This window comes from Schistocerca nitens, chromosome 3 (assembly GCF_023898315.1).
Source record: "Schistocerca nitens isolate TAMUIC-IGC-003100 chromosome 3, iqSchNite1.1, whole genome shotgun sequence".
Taxonomy (NCBI): domain Eukaryota; kingdom Metazoa; phylum Arthropoda; class Insecta; order Orthoptera; family Acrididae; genus Schistocerca; species Schistocerca nitens.
The window spans coordinates 333877678-333894562 of NC_064616.1; the positions used below are offsets into that span (position 1 = coordinate 333877678).

At 43.6% G+C, this 16885-nt stretch overlaps 1 protein-coding gene and 1 non-coding gene across 2 annotated transcripts in view; one reads left to right on the plus strand and one right to left on the minus strand.

Annotated features, from left to right (window-relative positions):
- Positions 1-16885, minus strand: part of LOC126249216 (polycomb group protein Psc-like) — a 90792-nt gene that overhangs the window by 42896 nt on the left and 31011 nt on the right. The window contains exon 2 of the mRNA XM_049950871.1: positions 8775-8871. Coding sequence (XP_049806828.1) covers positions 8775-8871 — 97 coding nt within the window. The remainder of the gene's footprint in view (positions 1-8774; positions 8872-16885) is intronic.
- On the plus strand, positions 11201-11274 carry Trnat-agu (transfer RNA threonine (anticodon AGU)). The gene has a single exon. It is a non-coding gene; the product is annotated as a tRNA-Thr (tRNA).

Here is a 16885-nt window from a genome sequence, read left to right on the forward strand (position 1 = left end):
CACACGCGCATCCGAGTCGCGCTGCAAGGCATATAGCTGCAGCATCGCCTTTTCACGGAAAATTTTTGATCGTCTCTTATATTACACAGTTTTATTTCATGATAAAATGTCAATATTGATATTTTTCTAGGTACTTGTACGGAGGTCTTGGGTAGAACTGTTGGTGTGATAGTAAGTAATGTTTTCCTTAATGGCCATAAAATACTGCTAGATTTACGCAGAAGATGCATTTAGACTGTACAATTCCTCAAATAAATTTTTACAATGCGGACGATTATCGTTTTTAGTTACTGTTCTTATCGTCTTTTTGTAATTTGAATATTGTGACCATATTTTTTGCACTTAATCCTGAGAAACTGATATCATAGCTAAGCGGTTAGTGTACAGACGAACAGGCACTTGCTGTTACATGTTATGATAGGACCTAATAATGACAATCTCTTTCTGAGTATCTTTGTGTATTCATTCTGATTCAACTGAGAGTCAACGTTCAATGCTAAAAATTTTGTGTTTGTTATATAACCTAGGGAATTATCACCCAAATTCACTTCAAACTGAAATCCATGCCGTTTGTTTTATTTATGCTTAGCTTGTTGACCACTTGTAAACATACCTGATTCTGTCATTTCCTTAGAGAATTTGTATCTAGCTCTCCCCTGGGTCAAATAAATTCTTCTCCAAATATTTTTTCTCTACTGCAACTACGTTACCTGCTAGTAACTACATCTACATGACTATTCTGCAACTCAGACGTAAGTTCCTGGCACAGGGTTCATCCAGCCACTTTCACTCTATTTCTCCACCGTTCTACTCTCAAACAGCGCACGGGAAAAACGAACACTTAAATCTTTTGATGACTAAAATCTCATGAGAAGTTCTCGTCGCAACGAAAAACTTCTTTATTGTAATGATTGCTACCCCAACTCTCGTGTCATATCCGTGACATTCACTCCACTATTTCGCACTGGTACATGAGCTGCCCTTCTTTGAACTTTTACTACGTCCTCTGTCAACTCTATCTGGCAATAAAACGCAGTCTCTGGTTCTCCTTACCCACAACAGTATATACGTGATCGTTACAATTTAAGTTGTTCGCAATTGTACCTAGATATTTAATTGAATTCGCAGCCTCTAGATTTTTGCGATTTACCGTGTAAAAAATGGCTCTGAGCACTATGGGATTTAACATCTGAGACCATCAGTCCCCTAGACTTAGAACTACTTAAACCTAACTGACCTAAGGACAACACACACATCCATGCCCGAGGCAGGATTCGAACCTGCGACCGTAGCAGCAGCGTGGTTCCGGACTGAAGCACCTAGAACCGCTCGGTCACAACGGCCGGCGATTTACCGTGTAACCCAAGTTTATTGTCTACATCATTCTGCAATTGTTTCTGATCTTCCGATGACTTTACTAGACGGTAAATGACAGTACCATCTGCAAACAATGTAAGAGGGCTGCTCATATTGTCTCTTAAATTACACTCTAATAAGACAAAACAAAGGACGCACCACGGAGGAATAATCCGAATGGGACAGAAACCAGTAGATGCGATATGCATGTACAGACAACCAAATGGTTACAATTTCAGAAAAAAATTGATGATTTACTGAAGAGAGAGAGCTTCACGGACAGATCACGACAATAAGCCATTGGTACACCTCTGGCTCTTATGCAAGTAGTTATTCGGCTTGATTGGTTGAGTTGCTGGTACGTTAGCCCGTCAAAATCCCGAGGTGGTTGGAGGGTCCTCCCCATAATGCTCCAAACTTTCTCAACTGGAGAGAGGTCCGACGACCTTTCTGGCACAAGTAGGTTTTGGCAAGCACGAAGACCAGCAGCACAAACCGTAGCCGTGTGCGGACGGACATTATCTTGCAGAAAAGTGAACATAGGAGGTCTTGTAATGGAAATGAGCGTTTGGCGACATTGGCCGGGAGGCACCTTACGGGGCAGGTGCGGCCGCCATGGTGCAGGTCTTGTTACATTCGACGCCACATTGGGCGACCTGCGCGCTGCATGGGGATGAAATGATAATGAAGACAACACAACATCCAGTCCCTGAGCGGAGAAAAATCCCCGACCCAGCAGGGAATCGGACCCGAGCCCTATATATATATATATATATATATATATATATATATATATATATTGTTCGTTATTGATCGTTGTGTTTGGTCGTTGCGGACTTCGCAAGACATCCTGTTCAAGTTCGGTGGTTGATAGTTCCACTCAGTTTTTTATTACAGAGGCCAACCGGCTCTCTGACCGAACACGCTGAGCTACCGTGCCGGCAGGTTATCGGGGCGGACACAGGAGGTCTTGTCATGAGGGACAACAAAACGGGGCGTAGAATATCGTCGATGTACCGCTGCGCTGCAAGGGCACCACGGATAACAACTATAGGGTTTCTGCTATGAAATTAAATGGCACCTTAGACCATCACTCCTGGTTGTCGGCCCGTCAGTCAGTCTGACATTCCAGGACGTCTCGGACGCATCTTCGGCTTGCAATCTCATTGACTGGAGTAGAATTGTCTTCAGTGACGAGTCCAGCTTCGAACTGAGCTTCAACGACCAGCGAGAACGTGTCTGGAGATGCCCTGCACATGGTGAGAGTTTCTATTTCTACTGCTTGTCTTCGTGTTTGTCACACCATACCTTGGCCAGAAAGGTCGCCGGATCTCTTCCCAGTTGAGAACGTAGGGGCATTATGGGCAGGGCCCTCCAACCACTCGGGATTTTGAATATCTAAAGCACCAACTGGACAGAATTTGGCACGATATCCCTCACATAGTTATCCAGCAACTCAACCAATCAATGCCAAGCCGAATAACTACTTGCATTAAGAGCCAGAGGTGGACCAACGCCTTATTGACGTGCTCAGTTTGTGAAGCTTTTTCTCTTGAATAAATCACCCAATTTTTCTGAAACTGTAACCATTTGTTTGTACATGAAGATCACATCTACCGATTTCCGTCCCATTTGGATGTCTGTGAGTGTATTTATATAGATGAGAAACAGCGGAAGGTTGTAACTTTTCCTTGGGGAACGCCAGACATCACCTCTGTTTTACTCGATGACGCTCCGTCAATTACTACAAGATGTCTCGCGAATCCAGTCGCACAACAACGTCCATGGGCTCGTAATTTGATTAGAGGCCACTTTTGACGGACGGTATCGAAAGCCTTTTGGAAATCTAGACCCCCTGTCGATAGCACTCATTACTTCATGAGAGGCCGCGCGGCGTGGCCGTGCGTTTAGAGGCGCCATGTCACGAATCGCGCGGCCCCTCCCACCGGAGATTCGAGTCCTCCTTCGGCCATGAGTGTGTGTGTTGTCCTTAGCGTTAGTTAGTTTAAATAGTGTGTAAATCTAGGGACCGATCACCTCAGCAGTTTGGTCCCTTAGGAATTCACACAATTTGAACATTTGAACTTCATGAGAACAAATAGCTAATGTGTTTAAGACTAATGCCAAATGACAGCGACGTTAATTTATTGAAATGTGTGTAATAGATGTATGTTCATTACTGTAATAATAACTCTTATTACGTGTAAGATATGTATTACGCACCGTAGTCACATTTTCTGTAAATTAAATCCATAAATGAATAAAATATTGCTAAACTTATGCTCAACAGCTGTAGGAAAAATGATATATTGCGCGGGTATAACAACCTAGCAGTAATAGCTTTTTAGCGGCTGGACAAATAACGATCTAGTCTTAGTGTGTATGTGTATGTGTGTGTGTGTGTGTGTGTGTGTTTGTGTGTGTGTGAAAGAGAGGGAGAGGGAGAGAGAGAGAGAGAGAGAGAGAGAGAGAGAATCAATATTTACGCCTTTTATTCATTAACAGAGAGAAGTTTTACTCATTACAGCTTTTTAAAATCATATTTCGGAGGCTGGCTGAATGGACAGTGTCTATAGAAAAGACCCAAACTGGATGAGGGTGAAGCACAAATCACTTGTATTGTTTCCAAGGGAGCCACAGCAGAGCACACCTCAAGCGATTTAGTAAATCCACGCAAGAGATCTAAATAACGACGGCCAGATGTGGAACTGAACCCCGGTACCGCCAGTGCCGCAGCCCTCCACCGCGTCGCTCTGTGGTGACCTTTGTCCTTTGTCGCTCTTCGAATAGAAGCGCTCAGATTCCGCGTCTTATGGATCTTCACTACTGAAACACACTCAAGCTACCCGATGAACAGCCAGCTCTGCTAGGGCAGTTAACGAAACATACGGCAAATTGTCCTGACATTCTTCATCCACGACAGAGAAATCGTTACTGCGTGCCTTTTGTGCAGTAAAATATAGTGCAAACAACAGGTCATCCGTAAAGAGGTTTTAACTGAAATTAAATCGACAGAACCAGAGCCGTTGTATTAGTACAAGAGCAAGAATATTAATGGAATACATACGATGTTCTCAGAGTTTGTTACTTCACTATAACAAATAGACGGCAGTGGCAGAATGCTTTAGTAAATCCACGCAAACTTCTCTCTGTTAATGAATAAAAGACGTAAATATTGATTATCTCTCTCTCTCTCTCTCTCTCTCTCTCTCTCTTTCTCAAACACACACACACACACACACACACACACACACACACACACACACATTACACAGTTAGCGTTTTCGATGTGGAAGAGGGCTGCAGTTCACTGAAAAGGACTATTTGATCGTCAGCGATAAAATCGACAAATACGCTTCCTGGGAGGCGATCGATGTTGCTTTATACTGCACACAGTGACTATCAAATCACGGTATATGATTTTGTGCAGGAAATTTCCAATGTCGAGGTATCTGGCGCCCCAAACCGCGCGGCCACTCCCCGCGGCTACACAAATCAACAAATATTTTGCATCACCCCTTTATTTCGAAATTCATGGCAAGATTGGTTCTGGGACATGCTTATGATTTATATTCATTTGGAATGTGTCCAAACCAGCAAATACAAAATTAAAAAAAAAAAAAAAACATTTCTGTACTGACAGAATAGTCTGTTACCCATGGATGGTTTTTCACAGCGCACCTGAGCAATGTCAGTATCGGGTGGAATGTCGCCTTGCTCGGATGCAGGCTCGAATCCGTCGTGGCATACCATCAGTGAGATCATTAGGCCAGCCTTGCTCTAAACTGTCCCACTCTTCAATGGAGATTCAGCATAAAGTGGCGCAGAGTACGTCGTCGCTGACGTCCAAAAACATGTTTGATTGGCTTCATGTCCACGAAACAGGTAGGCCACACCATTCTGGTGATCTTAGCACTGCGAAGGAACGTGTCCGCGAAACAGGACGATAGCAAACAAATTATATAATCCATCAAGACGAAATTGTCACCGAAATGTTGGCGAGATGATCCCTCTATGGTTGCAGAATCTCGTTCCTGTACCGTAGAGCAGTGACACTGCCCACATCAACAACGAGAGATGAACGGTGGCCGGCCGAAGTGGCCGTGCAGTTAAAGGCGCTGCAGTCTGGAACCGCAAGACCGCTACGGTCGCAGGTTCGAATCCTGCCTCGGGCATGGATGTTTGTGATGTCCTTAGGTTAGTTAGGTTTAACTAGTTCTAAGTTCTAGGGGACTAATGACCTCAGCAGTTGAGTCCCATAGTGCTCAGAGCCATTTGAACCATTTTTTAGATGAACGGTGGCTCTGACTCTGAACACTATGGGACTCAACTTCTGAGGTCATCAGTCCCCTAGAACTTCGAACTACTTAAACCTAACTAACCTAAGGGCACCACACACATCCATGCCCGAGGCAGGATTCGAACCTGCGACGTAGCGATCGCGCGGTTCCAGACTGCAGCGCCTAGAACCGCTCGGCCACACGGCCGGCTGAACGGTGGCGCCACGTAATGCCACCCCAGAACATCACTCCACCACCATCATGTTGCACATGTGGACACACTGTTGGAGGAGTTAGATATTACCGGGTTGTCTACAAGCACGTTGTCGCGGTTGTAAGGGTACAAACAGGTCCGAGCTTCGTCCGTGAACAACATGTGACGCCAATCCCGCGGCATACATTCTGCACGATTTCTTGCCCGTCTGTAATGAAGTCCATAGTGTTGTGGTGTACTACGTGGTGCCGGACATCGACGTCGGATTGGAGATTCGCATCATGCAATCGTCTCCTCAAAGTCTGATGCGACACACGACGTCTTGTGGCCTCTTCGAATGCAGAATTCAGTTCTGGAGCACTCATCCCACGGTTTACTCAAAAGTTGTGCGACGGCCTGTCTGCGCGTAACGTGATGAGACACGACTGCCCTTCGTGGCATGATGTATGTTCACTCTACTATTCCGCAAACGTCTCTAAAACGTACCTCCTGGTGCTTCACTTTCAACTTAAATGCTACGGTTCATTGGAGTACGGCGTTTAAACAGTAGGAAACGCTCATGTAACTACGAGGTGTGACAATAAAGTAATGAGACAGATTTTCTTTGCAACTTGTGTCAACCCTGCAGGTTTGCGTAGGCACAATATCTTCGACCTTGGTCTACAAGCTGCATCTAGTCCAAGCGGCACATCGATGCAACTGCTCAGTCGTGAGTTGTGCTGTAATAAGTTAACACGTGTTTGTGTCTCTCGTCCCGGAAATGGAACCGCATAATATCGCGCAACGGTATGCCATTTCTTTTTGGGTTAACTTGGGTGAAAACGCCACGACAACTTACGGCAAGCTTCAGAAGGCTTTTGGAGGGGAGGTTGTGTCAAGAGCTCAAGTTTTTCGTTGGCATAAAATGTTTAGTGAAGGCAGAACGAATGTTGTAGATTAAGACCGCAGTGGACGACCATCAACCTCACGGACGGATGTCAACTTGGCCAGGGTGCGTGAACTCGTACGATCTGATCGAAGATTATCTGTGAAAATGATTGCAAAAGAACTGAACTTCAATCGAGAAACGGTTCGTCTAATATTAACTGAAGATCTTGGTATGAGAAAGATTTGTGCAAAAATGGTCCCCAAAAATCTCACACCACAACAGCGAGAAAAACAGAAAAATGTTGCATCCTATCTGTTAGAGCAAACGGAAATCAATCGAGAATTGTTGAGCCGTGGTATCACTGATGGTGAAACTCGGTTTTTTCAGTACGATCCAGAGACAAAACGTCAAAGTTCGCAATGGTGTTCAAAGCGATACCCCAGACCAAAAAAAGCTCGCATGTCAAAGACAAAAGTGAAATGCATGCTTGTGTGCTTTTTTGATTCCAAGGGAATTGTTCATTAAGAGTGGGTGCCTCCTGGACAAACAGTTAACCAATATTACTACAAAGAAATTTTAGAAATACTTCGTAAAAGAGTTCTTCGTGTCCTTGCCACCATTGCTGATAATTGGATTCTGCACCACGATAATGCGCCATCCCATACTGCTCTGGCAGTACAGCAATTTTTAACCTCAAAACAAATTTCAGTACTACCACAGCCACATTATCCACCAGATATCGCTCCGTGCGACTTTTTTCTATTTCCAATAGTCAAAACGGCGGTCAAGGGACACCATTTTCAAACAACACAAGATGTCAAAAAAGCTGTGGCGAGAGTCTTGCAGGATATTACAGAAGATGAGTTCCAGAAATGTTACCATCAATGGCATAAGCGCTGGACAAAGTGTGTGCAATCAGAAGGGAACTACTTTGAAGGAGACAACACTAAACTTGACTAAAACGGTAAGCAACATTTTTTTCCACATCAGTCTCATTACTTTATTGTCGCATCTCGTATGTGTATGCTTACAAACAACGTTAGGGGTAATCTTCCAAACGGTACCTGAACATGGGTGGTCCTCCGATCGGTACAGGAACAGTCACACTAGCAACACATCCACATCGACATGACACAGCAGGGTGGTGAAAAACTTCTGTTGACATTTGGGCTAAAAATTATAAAATTAAAAGGAACGTTTATTTTTCAGCACGTGAAAGCTAATTATCAATAATTAATTCATTTGCTGTGTAAAATAATTCGTTTGATTGATGTATTATCTTTGTTCCTCTTATTAGTTGTGAGAAGCTGCTGCTGTATGTAGCAGGCTTTGTTTCTCGCACGTGTTGCGTTGTGTCTGTAACTGTTTATTTTGAGGATAATCATTTGCAAAGTATGGAGCAAATATTCTAACAATGCATATGAAAACCTGCGATATTTATTGGTAATATTAATACTGAATAATTGACGAACCAAATATTTTTCTGCATTGCATCAGGAATCTTAAGTACCTCAAGAGTGTTGTGCCGACCATGTGAAGGAAAAGTGTCAAGAAACAAGATAAGTCAAAATAATTATTTTCAGTTTTCATATTCGAAATGATAAACAAGTTCTAATCTGTCACCTCTATTCTTGAGTCGTTAAAGAATTTGAAGAAAATTGATCCCGAACAAGTTGGTAGGTGAAAAACGAGGTTTGGTAACCCATTTTGAATTTTTGATGATATTTAGTATATTTTGAGATGGCGGACATTTGACTCTGTAACTGGCTAACTATGTCATTGCAAAGGTCCTAGCAAGGCAACAACAGGATCACGCCTAGTGAAGCACCGTGGTGTTGAAACCAACGTTCTGATCGATAAGAGCCTTGTCGATACCTTACTTCATGACCCATCAATGTTACATTCAACAAAAATCACGTACAAGGTATATACATCCACCTACATCACTGGCAGTTCTCTCTGTCTGAGTGCAACATGATCCATTCCAAGCGCTCAGCGCATGGATAAAAAGCAATTTCAGCGTCAGTATGTTGACAATGCACAGCGAAATACATACCGGAGGCTTTGCAGTGGCTTCGCCTTGTGCACCTGGACATCGCAGATAGGGCAGAACTTGCTCTTCTCAAGGTGACGTACGATGCAACTCCGACAAACTGAAACAAACACATACTCGTATGAGAACCCAGCAAGCTAACAATGTGTGACGACGGACACACAAAAATCACCACGAGGAACTAAATTGTATATTCGTGTTCTGCATACAGGCAAGGCAATTTTGGTACTGTTGAAAATTCTTCATCAGGGCATATGGTACATTAAAATACATTTAAAGTTCATTTTCAGCTTTCCACGGCGTAATGAATAACCCATTAAATTTCGGCTTGCTGCCGTGTAAACGCGAACTCTTCCACTGATATTTCGGCCGCGTACCTCCCTCCCACTCTCAGGTCGCTCTAAGGGCGGGCGGAAGATACGGGGCCAATACATCAGCGGAAGATCATACACTGCAAGCTTTCGCGGCCGGTATTAGCGTCCGTGATTATATTTGTTTTACGGACATTAGGCCGTGCTCCAAGGCCTAGTTCTCTGCCTAACGTTTCCATAATCAGAGGCTATAAAGATTCAGGTAGTAATTTCAAAGTTTAGCTCAGCAAGTAGAACTGTTAACAGTGTACACGGAGCGGTCGTTTCGTAATATCATCAGATCGCTGCACCGAGTCACACCGACGTTTGTTACGGGCTTTATAGTTGGGAAAAGTTGACGTTGCTGCTTTATTTACCACTACGGCCCACAGCTTCTCTTATTTCAATCCCTCTTCTTTTCTATTAAAGTTGTTTTTGTGCTTTCATAATGACTGGATCTAGATAAAACAACAGTATCGGAGAAACGATTTTCTGGTTCCACAGTCTCAGTGTATTATCTGCTACTGCAATTTATTCGTGTTTCCCAGACGACAATTGCTCCTGTGTTCCTCAAGTAAGGTATTAATGCTTATTTTTGTAGCTGGTATGTACACTTGACCACATGTGCAGCAATTTTTTATACCTCTGACGTGGCGGGCGTAGGGTCTTTGCAGTGTTCGCATATTCGCGCACCTTACTTGTTGGTTTACATACTGCATTAATATCATGTCTTCTTAACACTCTTCTGGTGCGACCCGTGACAGTTCCTGCAAATAGATGTAAAAGTGTCCCTTTAGTTGGTTCTTTATCAATAACATTTCCAGATCCTTTTGGGTGTATTGCTCTATTTACCTCTCTGTCAGGGTAGCTGTTTCTTTAGAAAGACATTCTTAAATGATCGAGTTCATCCTCCAAATACTGTGGCTCACAAATTCTTTTAGACCAGTCCACCTCTGTTTTGATCCCTACTCTTCTCTGCCTTGGATTGTGACTGGAAGTTCTGTGAAGGTGCAATACAAACAATTCGGGTTTCTGAACTTGTTCAAGTTTGAAAATACTATCTGAATCTTTATAGACGCTGATGATGTCTCCAGCATTGGAAGACGAAACGTTGGGCAGAGAAATAGGCTTTAGACCATGGCTTAATGCCCATAAAACAAAACTCACCGGGGACATCTCTGAAAGAGTTGGAACTTACATGGCTGTAAGCCTGAAATTTAATCAACTGAATATACATTTAACATTTTTATTCCGCTAAGCCATATGGATTTATATTAGGATGCATTTCACTACAATGCCCTTGCTACAATGAGCCAATACTGCGTGAGTCTGCGTTAAAGACGATTTCACCATACTAGCATTCTAGAGGTGCGGAGATGAAATCAGTATCTGAGGAGTTAAAAGAAACACAACGACAAAAGAAAAACAAGTTTACAGCAAGGAAATCTAAAAAAATGTGTTATGGAGCATCCAAGCGAAGTTGTCTTAGTTCATGAGCCATCAACTTATCTTAAAATATACGAAATCGCACATGCACACTTCTTTATACTGCCTTGATACTGACAGTGTCACTTCATCTTCAAAATTTTTAACTGCTGTCTATATATTTATATAACAGCAACACGCATTATACTGTACAAACTTAACATCATCTTTCGATGTGGTATCTGCAATGACGCCCGGTACGTTTAGGCCTATATCACGACAGCACTTGTCATTACACCATGAGAATAGTAACAGCACTTTTCAGACCGGCTGCAAACGAAAGCACGAAATATACTCCGCACGGTTGACGCTTTTCGCACTAAATTGACACGGCCTGGTTACGAACACAGATAAGAAGCAGTAGGCTAGCTTTCGTTCTACATATGAAAAGCTAAACTCTTATGCTACATTGCCGTGAGGAAAAAGTAAAGTACATGTACTGTCTCGTTGCAGTTTCTTTTCTTTAGCTTCGCATATACTAATGTGATACTGTAGAAAACAAATTTGAAACAACGACAAGGGACATTACTTAATAGCAAGAACCAGCACAACTACTTGCTGTAATATCGACCGTCTGGGAAACATATCCAACATGGCGCCGTGGCTTAGTTGGTTAAAGCGCCTGTCTAGTAAACAGGAGATCGAGGGTTCGAATCCCTCCGGTGCCTCAAAATTTTTTTCGCATCAAAATCACTACCCTTATTTCAACAAATACACAAGTGTTGTGAAAAGTGACATTTCCTGCATATATTTAAAAAGAAACACATTTTACAAAAATTACGCAGGTACATAGACCATTCCGATACACGAGGGCGTGTCAAAAATAATGTCACTGAATATGACACCCGCTAAAAATAATTATTTTTTTCCTCAAAAACGAAACTTTATTAACATTCTACAACATTATTCTTCACGTCTACACATTTATTTCTCAACAGTCACCCTCGCGACGAACACATTTCTCCGAACGAGGGATCAGTTTGTTGATACCGTCATTGTAGAGCGTTTGTTGATGGAGCCACAATCTCAGCCCTGCTTACACCACGTCAGCACTATCAGAGTGAAGACCTCGAAGGTGTTCTTTAAGTTTCGTAAACACATGAAACTCGTATGGGGCCACGTCGGGACTGTAGGGCAGATGATCGATGACAGTGAATCAATGGCGTCGGATTTTTGCAGATGTCGCAGCGCTCGTGCGTGGTCTGGCATAGCCATGCTAAAGGAGAGGGGGCTCCATGTGTGAACAAAATCTTCGAATTCGTGCTTTCAGTTTTCTGAGAGAAGAACCTCCCCATCGCACCCCCCTCAGATTTAGTTATAAGCTGACACAGGGATAGGCCTTGAAAAACTGAACACAGATCAATCGAGAAAACAGGAAGAAGTTGTGCGGAACTATGAAAAAAATAAGCAAAATATACAAGCTGAGTAGTCCATGAGCGAGGTATGCAACATCAAGGAAAACCTGAGCTTAAGTGCGCCGTGGTCCTGTGGTTAGCGTGAGCAGCTGCGGAACGAGAGGTCCTTGGTTCAAGTCTTCTTTCGAGTGAAAAGTTTAATTTTTTATTTTCAGATAATTATCAAAGTTCAGGCACTCACACATAATCAACTTCGCTCTTCAAAATTCCAGGACATGTTCAGATTTGCTTGGACATATGCAGGATTTGACGGTCTACACACGGAAACATTTGAAAATGTAAAAAACATGTTTTGACAGAGCGCAGCGAAAACTGTGCCACTGTGAAACTGTTGCATTCATTTGTTGCAGTTTATGTGACAAACTCTTATGTTTTCATCACTTTTTTGGTAGTGATTATCACATCCACAAGACAACCTAAATCGGGCAAGGTAGAAGAATCTTTTTACCCATTCGCCAGGTGTGCAAGTTAGGTGGGTCGACAACATATTCCTGTCATGTGACGCACATGCCGTCACCTGTGTCGTATAGAATATATTTAGGAATCGGTTGACCTATGACCTTGCGATGAAATGTTTTCCGTTCCTATTGGAGAGGCACGTCCTTTCGTCTACGAATCGCACGGTTTTGCGGTGCGGTTGCAAAACACAGACACTAAACTTATTACAGTGAACAGAGACGTCAATGAATGAACGGACACATCGTAACTTTGCGAAAATAAAGAAAGTAAAATTTTCACACGAGGGAAGACTCGAACCAAGGAACTCTCGTTCCGCAGTGGTACTCGATTTTTGTGTTTATGATGCTCCAGTTACTACTTTATTTGAAACATTTTATAGTGGTGTTGGTGAAAACACACAGTGCGATGAAAAGTGTGGATCATATAATGGCACCACAGTGCCATGCGTTTACACACAACTTTTCAAATGCTGGAGCGATTTCATTGCATCACGGCACAAAAAAGGCCTATTCCTTGAATAGTCACTGCTGGGTTCATATTGTTCTTTATGAAGGTGAATCTTCTCAGTCAAAATCGGTAATGGCAAAGTACACAACATTTACATAAATATCAGCCAATCTGGGTGGAAGCAGTTTTACAAATTGCGTATGCCACCGAATGGCCTATCTTACCGAGTAGCTGCTGCCATTCCAACATGTCCTATATAAATGAAAGAGCATTACGATCTAACTAGGGTAACATTGAGTTAGTAAATATCATTCGCAGTCTTTATATAACAGACGCACTGATGTGTAAAGTAGAACAATGGTGCTTCAAAGACCCCACCGACAAACAATGAGGGGCGATACGTCAAACAGAGCTTTTTAACACTTCCGCTTTCACCCATAGTTTTCGAGTAATGAGAATGTATGCGGGGCCTTTTCCATGATACTAAACACGTCCCAGGTCTGCTTCCAAGGCTTCACTCACCTTTACTAGTTGTTTTTACAAGTGAAATTGTGGGTCCGACTTGGAAACACCAGATACGTTGGGTAGGACCTGTTGCGCGACCAGTGCATTCGCCTAAATTAACGAGCGTTTTCCCCCTGTTTGGGGGAAGGTCAACAGTGTGATTTACATGCCTCCAATTGCCACTAGAGCAGAAGTGCTTGCTCTGATCAATAACACGCTTCGGCACATGAAAGAGAATGCAGAGTCAGCCGCTCATGGTACGGAAGGTATCAGTCAGCTAATGATGCATAGGACGCTCTTGTTTCAATTCATTGGAACACATCTTTAATAAAATTTAAGTGTATACAGTTGGCGTATTCATTTTCAGGCAGGTTAAAATATGTTAGTCAACAAAATTTGCTCCTGTATGTATGACCTCTCGTGCGTAAAACACGGGAGTCTGAAAAATCGTTAGCCGGCCGGAGTGGCCGAGCGGTTCTAGGCGCTACAGTCTGGAGCCGCACGACCGCTACGGTCGCAGGTTCGAATCCTGCCTCGGGCATGGATGTGTGTGTTGTCCTTCGGTTAGTTAGGTTTAAGTAGTTCTAAGTTCTAGGGGACTGATGACCTCAGCAGTTAAGTCCCATAGTGCTCAGAGCCTCTGAAAAATCGTGCGCCTTTTATATGGCTTATACAAAGTCACAAGATGCGTATCTGACGAACACGCCCTCGTGTATTTTCAGTTTTTCGCGTTATATTTTACAACTGCGCAGAACACGTAATCTTCCTACCACGATATGGTCCAAGATATCCAACGAATCAATGTGTACGAGTACGTTATGCAACGTATCGTAAGCCTTTGATACGAGCGCTGTCGCATTCACGAATGGTAACACAATATTCTATTATTTTCCAAACATTTCACCACAGAGTAGCATCTTCAGTGGGTTTTCCTTTTACTGCCTCTGAGCGATGTACATATTATACGCATGATGTAGCTTGGGCCTTTTACAGGGGATGCTGGGAGCGTAAAAACGCGATCGCCGCGTAGCTTACTGGCTGATGCGGTGAGGAAGAGGGGTGTGGGGGACCAAGCCCCGCCTATTTCTCGCGGGAGAGGTAGCACACACTTGGCGCGTTTACACCTATGCGATTTGCGCCTACTCGCCATGCGACGTGTCTCCCCGTCTGCTACGAGAAGACGCCTGCGCCCCTGCGCGCACACTCAGTGGCTTGCGCGTCTCTGCGCCGGTGCATGCACCTCCTTGCCTCTTTGTGCAACGGCTGCAAGCGCCTAGTGCGCACGGAAAATTACACAGGAGTAAAACCACCTTCATCACCATTCCATTCACTATGCCTACTACAACACTCCGGCGTGGCGCATCGTTTGGTAGATAATATTAGAAACGGGCGCAAATATTCTATACCAGCCCGAAGTCATCCTACTTCCACCGATTCCTTCTCTCCCAGAAAGAGGCCCACATTATATTGTGCGTGCAGTACAAAATTTTATGTGATTAGGAATACACTACTGGTCATTAAAATTGCTACACCACGAAGATGACGTGCTACAGACGCGAAATTTAACCGACAGGAAGAAGATGCTGTGATACGCAAATGATTAGCTTTTCAGAGCATTCACACAAAGTTGGCGCCGGTGGCGACACCTACAACGTGCTGACATGAGGAAAATTTCCAACCGATTTCTCATACACAGACAGCAGTTGACCGGCGTTGCCTGGTGAAACGTTGTTGTGATGCCTCGTGTAAGGAGGAGAAATGCGTACCAACACGTTTGCGACTTTGATAAAGGTCGGATTGTAGCCTATCGCGATTGCGGTTTATCGTATCGCAACATTGCTGCTCGCGTTGGTCGAGACCCAATGACTGTTAGCAGAATATGGAATCGGTGGGTTCAGGAGGGTAATACGGAACGCCGTGCTGGATCCCAAAGGGCTCGTACCACTGGCAGTCGAGATGACAGGCATCTTATCCGTATGGCTGTAACGGATCGTGCAGCCACGTCTCGATCCCTGAGTCAGCAGATGGGGACGTTTGCAAGACAACAACCACCTGCACGCACAGTTCGACGACGTTCACAGACAGGAGCGCCTGCCATGGTGTACTCAACGACGAATCTGGGTGCACGAATGGCAAAACGTCATTTTTTCGGATGAATCCAGGTTCTGTTTACAGCATCATGATGTCCGCATCTGTGTTTGGCGACATCGCGGTGAACGCACATTGGAAGCGTGTATTCGTCATCGCCCTACTGGCGTATCACCTGACGTATCGGTATGGGGTGCCATTGGTTACACGTCTCGGTCATTTCCTGTTCGCATTGACGGCACTTTGAACAGTGGAGGTTACAATTCAGATGTGTTACGGCCCGTGGCTCTACCCTTCATTCACGCCCTGCGAAACCCTACATTTCAATAGGATAATGCACGACCGCAAGTTGCAGGTCCTGTACGGGCCTTTCTGGATACAGAAAATGTTCAACTGCTGCCCTGGCTAGCACATTCTCCAGATCTCTCACCAATTGAAAACATCTGGTAAATGGTGGCCGAGCAACTGACTCGCCACAATACGCCAGTCACTACTCTTGATGAACTGTGGTATCGTGTTGAAGCTGCATGCGCAGCTGTACATGTACACGCCATCCAAGCTCTGTTTGACTAAATGCCCAGGCGTATCAAGGCCGTTATTACGGTCAGAGGTGGTTGTTCTGGGTACTGATTTCTCAGGATCTATGCACTCAAAATGCGTGAAAATGTAATCACATGTCAGTTCTAGTATATTTGTCCAAAAAATACCCGTTTATCATCTGCATTTCTTCTTGGTGTAGTAATTTTAATGGCCAGTAGTGTATGAATATGTTGACGTAATAGATTTTGTTGTTGTTGTTTACATTACACGCGTCAGTTTGACTTCTTCACCTTTATTTTACATTATGAGTGCCCTATGACAGTAAAATGATACCAGCTACGTGTCTATGTTAATACAGCACATCATCTGCTACAGAGGTATGTGAAGGCAATGTCCGTATCCAATCTTTTTGCTTAGAATAAAAACTCGCTAGCGTAAGACCCATCTGACGCATACCATTGCCACGTTTGATTTGTTCTGAGCTGTACTTGATTTGTATTCGACTGCCTAATGAGTTTTTGTTGCTACTTTTAGGTTTATAGCTACCTCTAGCGTCAGTAACATTTAGTTGGTTTTTATTTTGAAAAACTATGTAGTATGATAAGTTATTTATAGTCTGATTTATGGATTTGTAAGAGTGTTCTTACGCTTTCCCGTCCTCATTGGCGAACTGTAGTTGTCATTTTCTTGCCATGGCTTGCTCGCACTTTTCACTGTTACTAGAAGCCATTTGATTCGCGTTTTTGCTTACGTTTGTCGGCTACGAAGTTTGAATAATTATCTTCTGTTAGCCCGGAAACAGAGCTTAAAAATCCACTAAACAGAG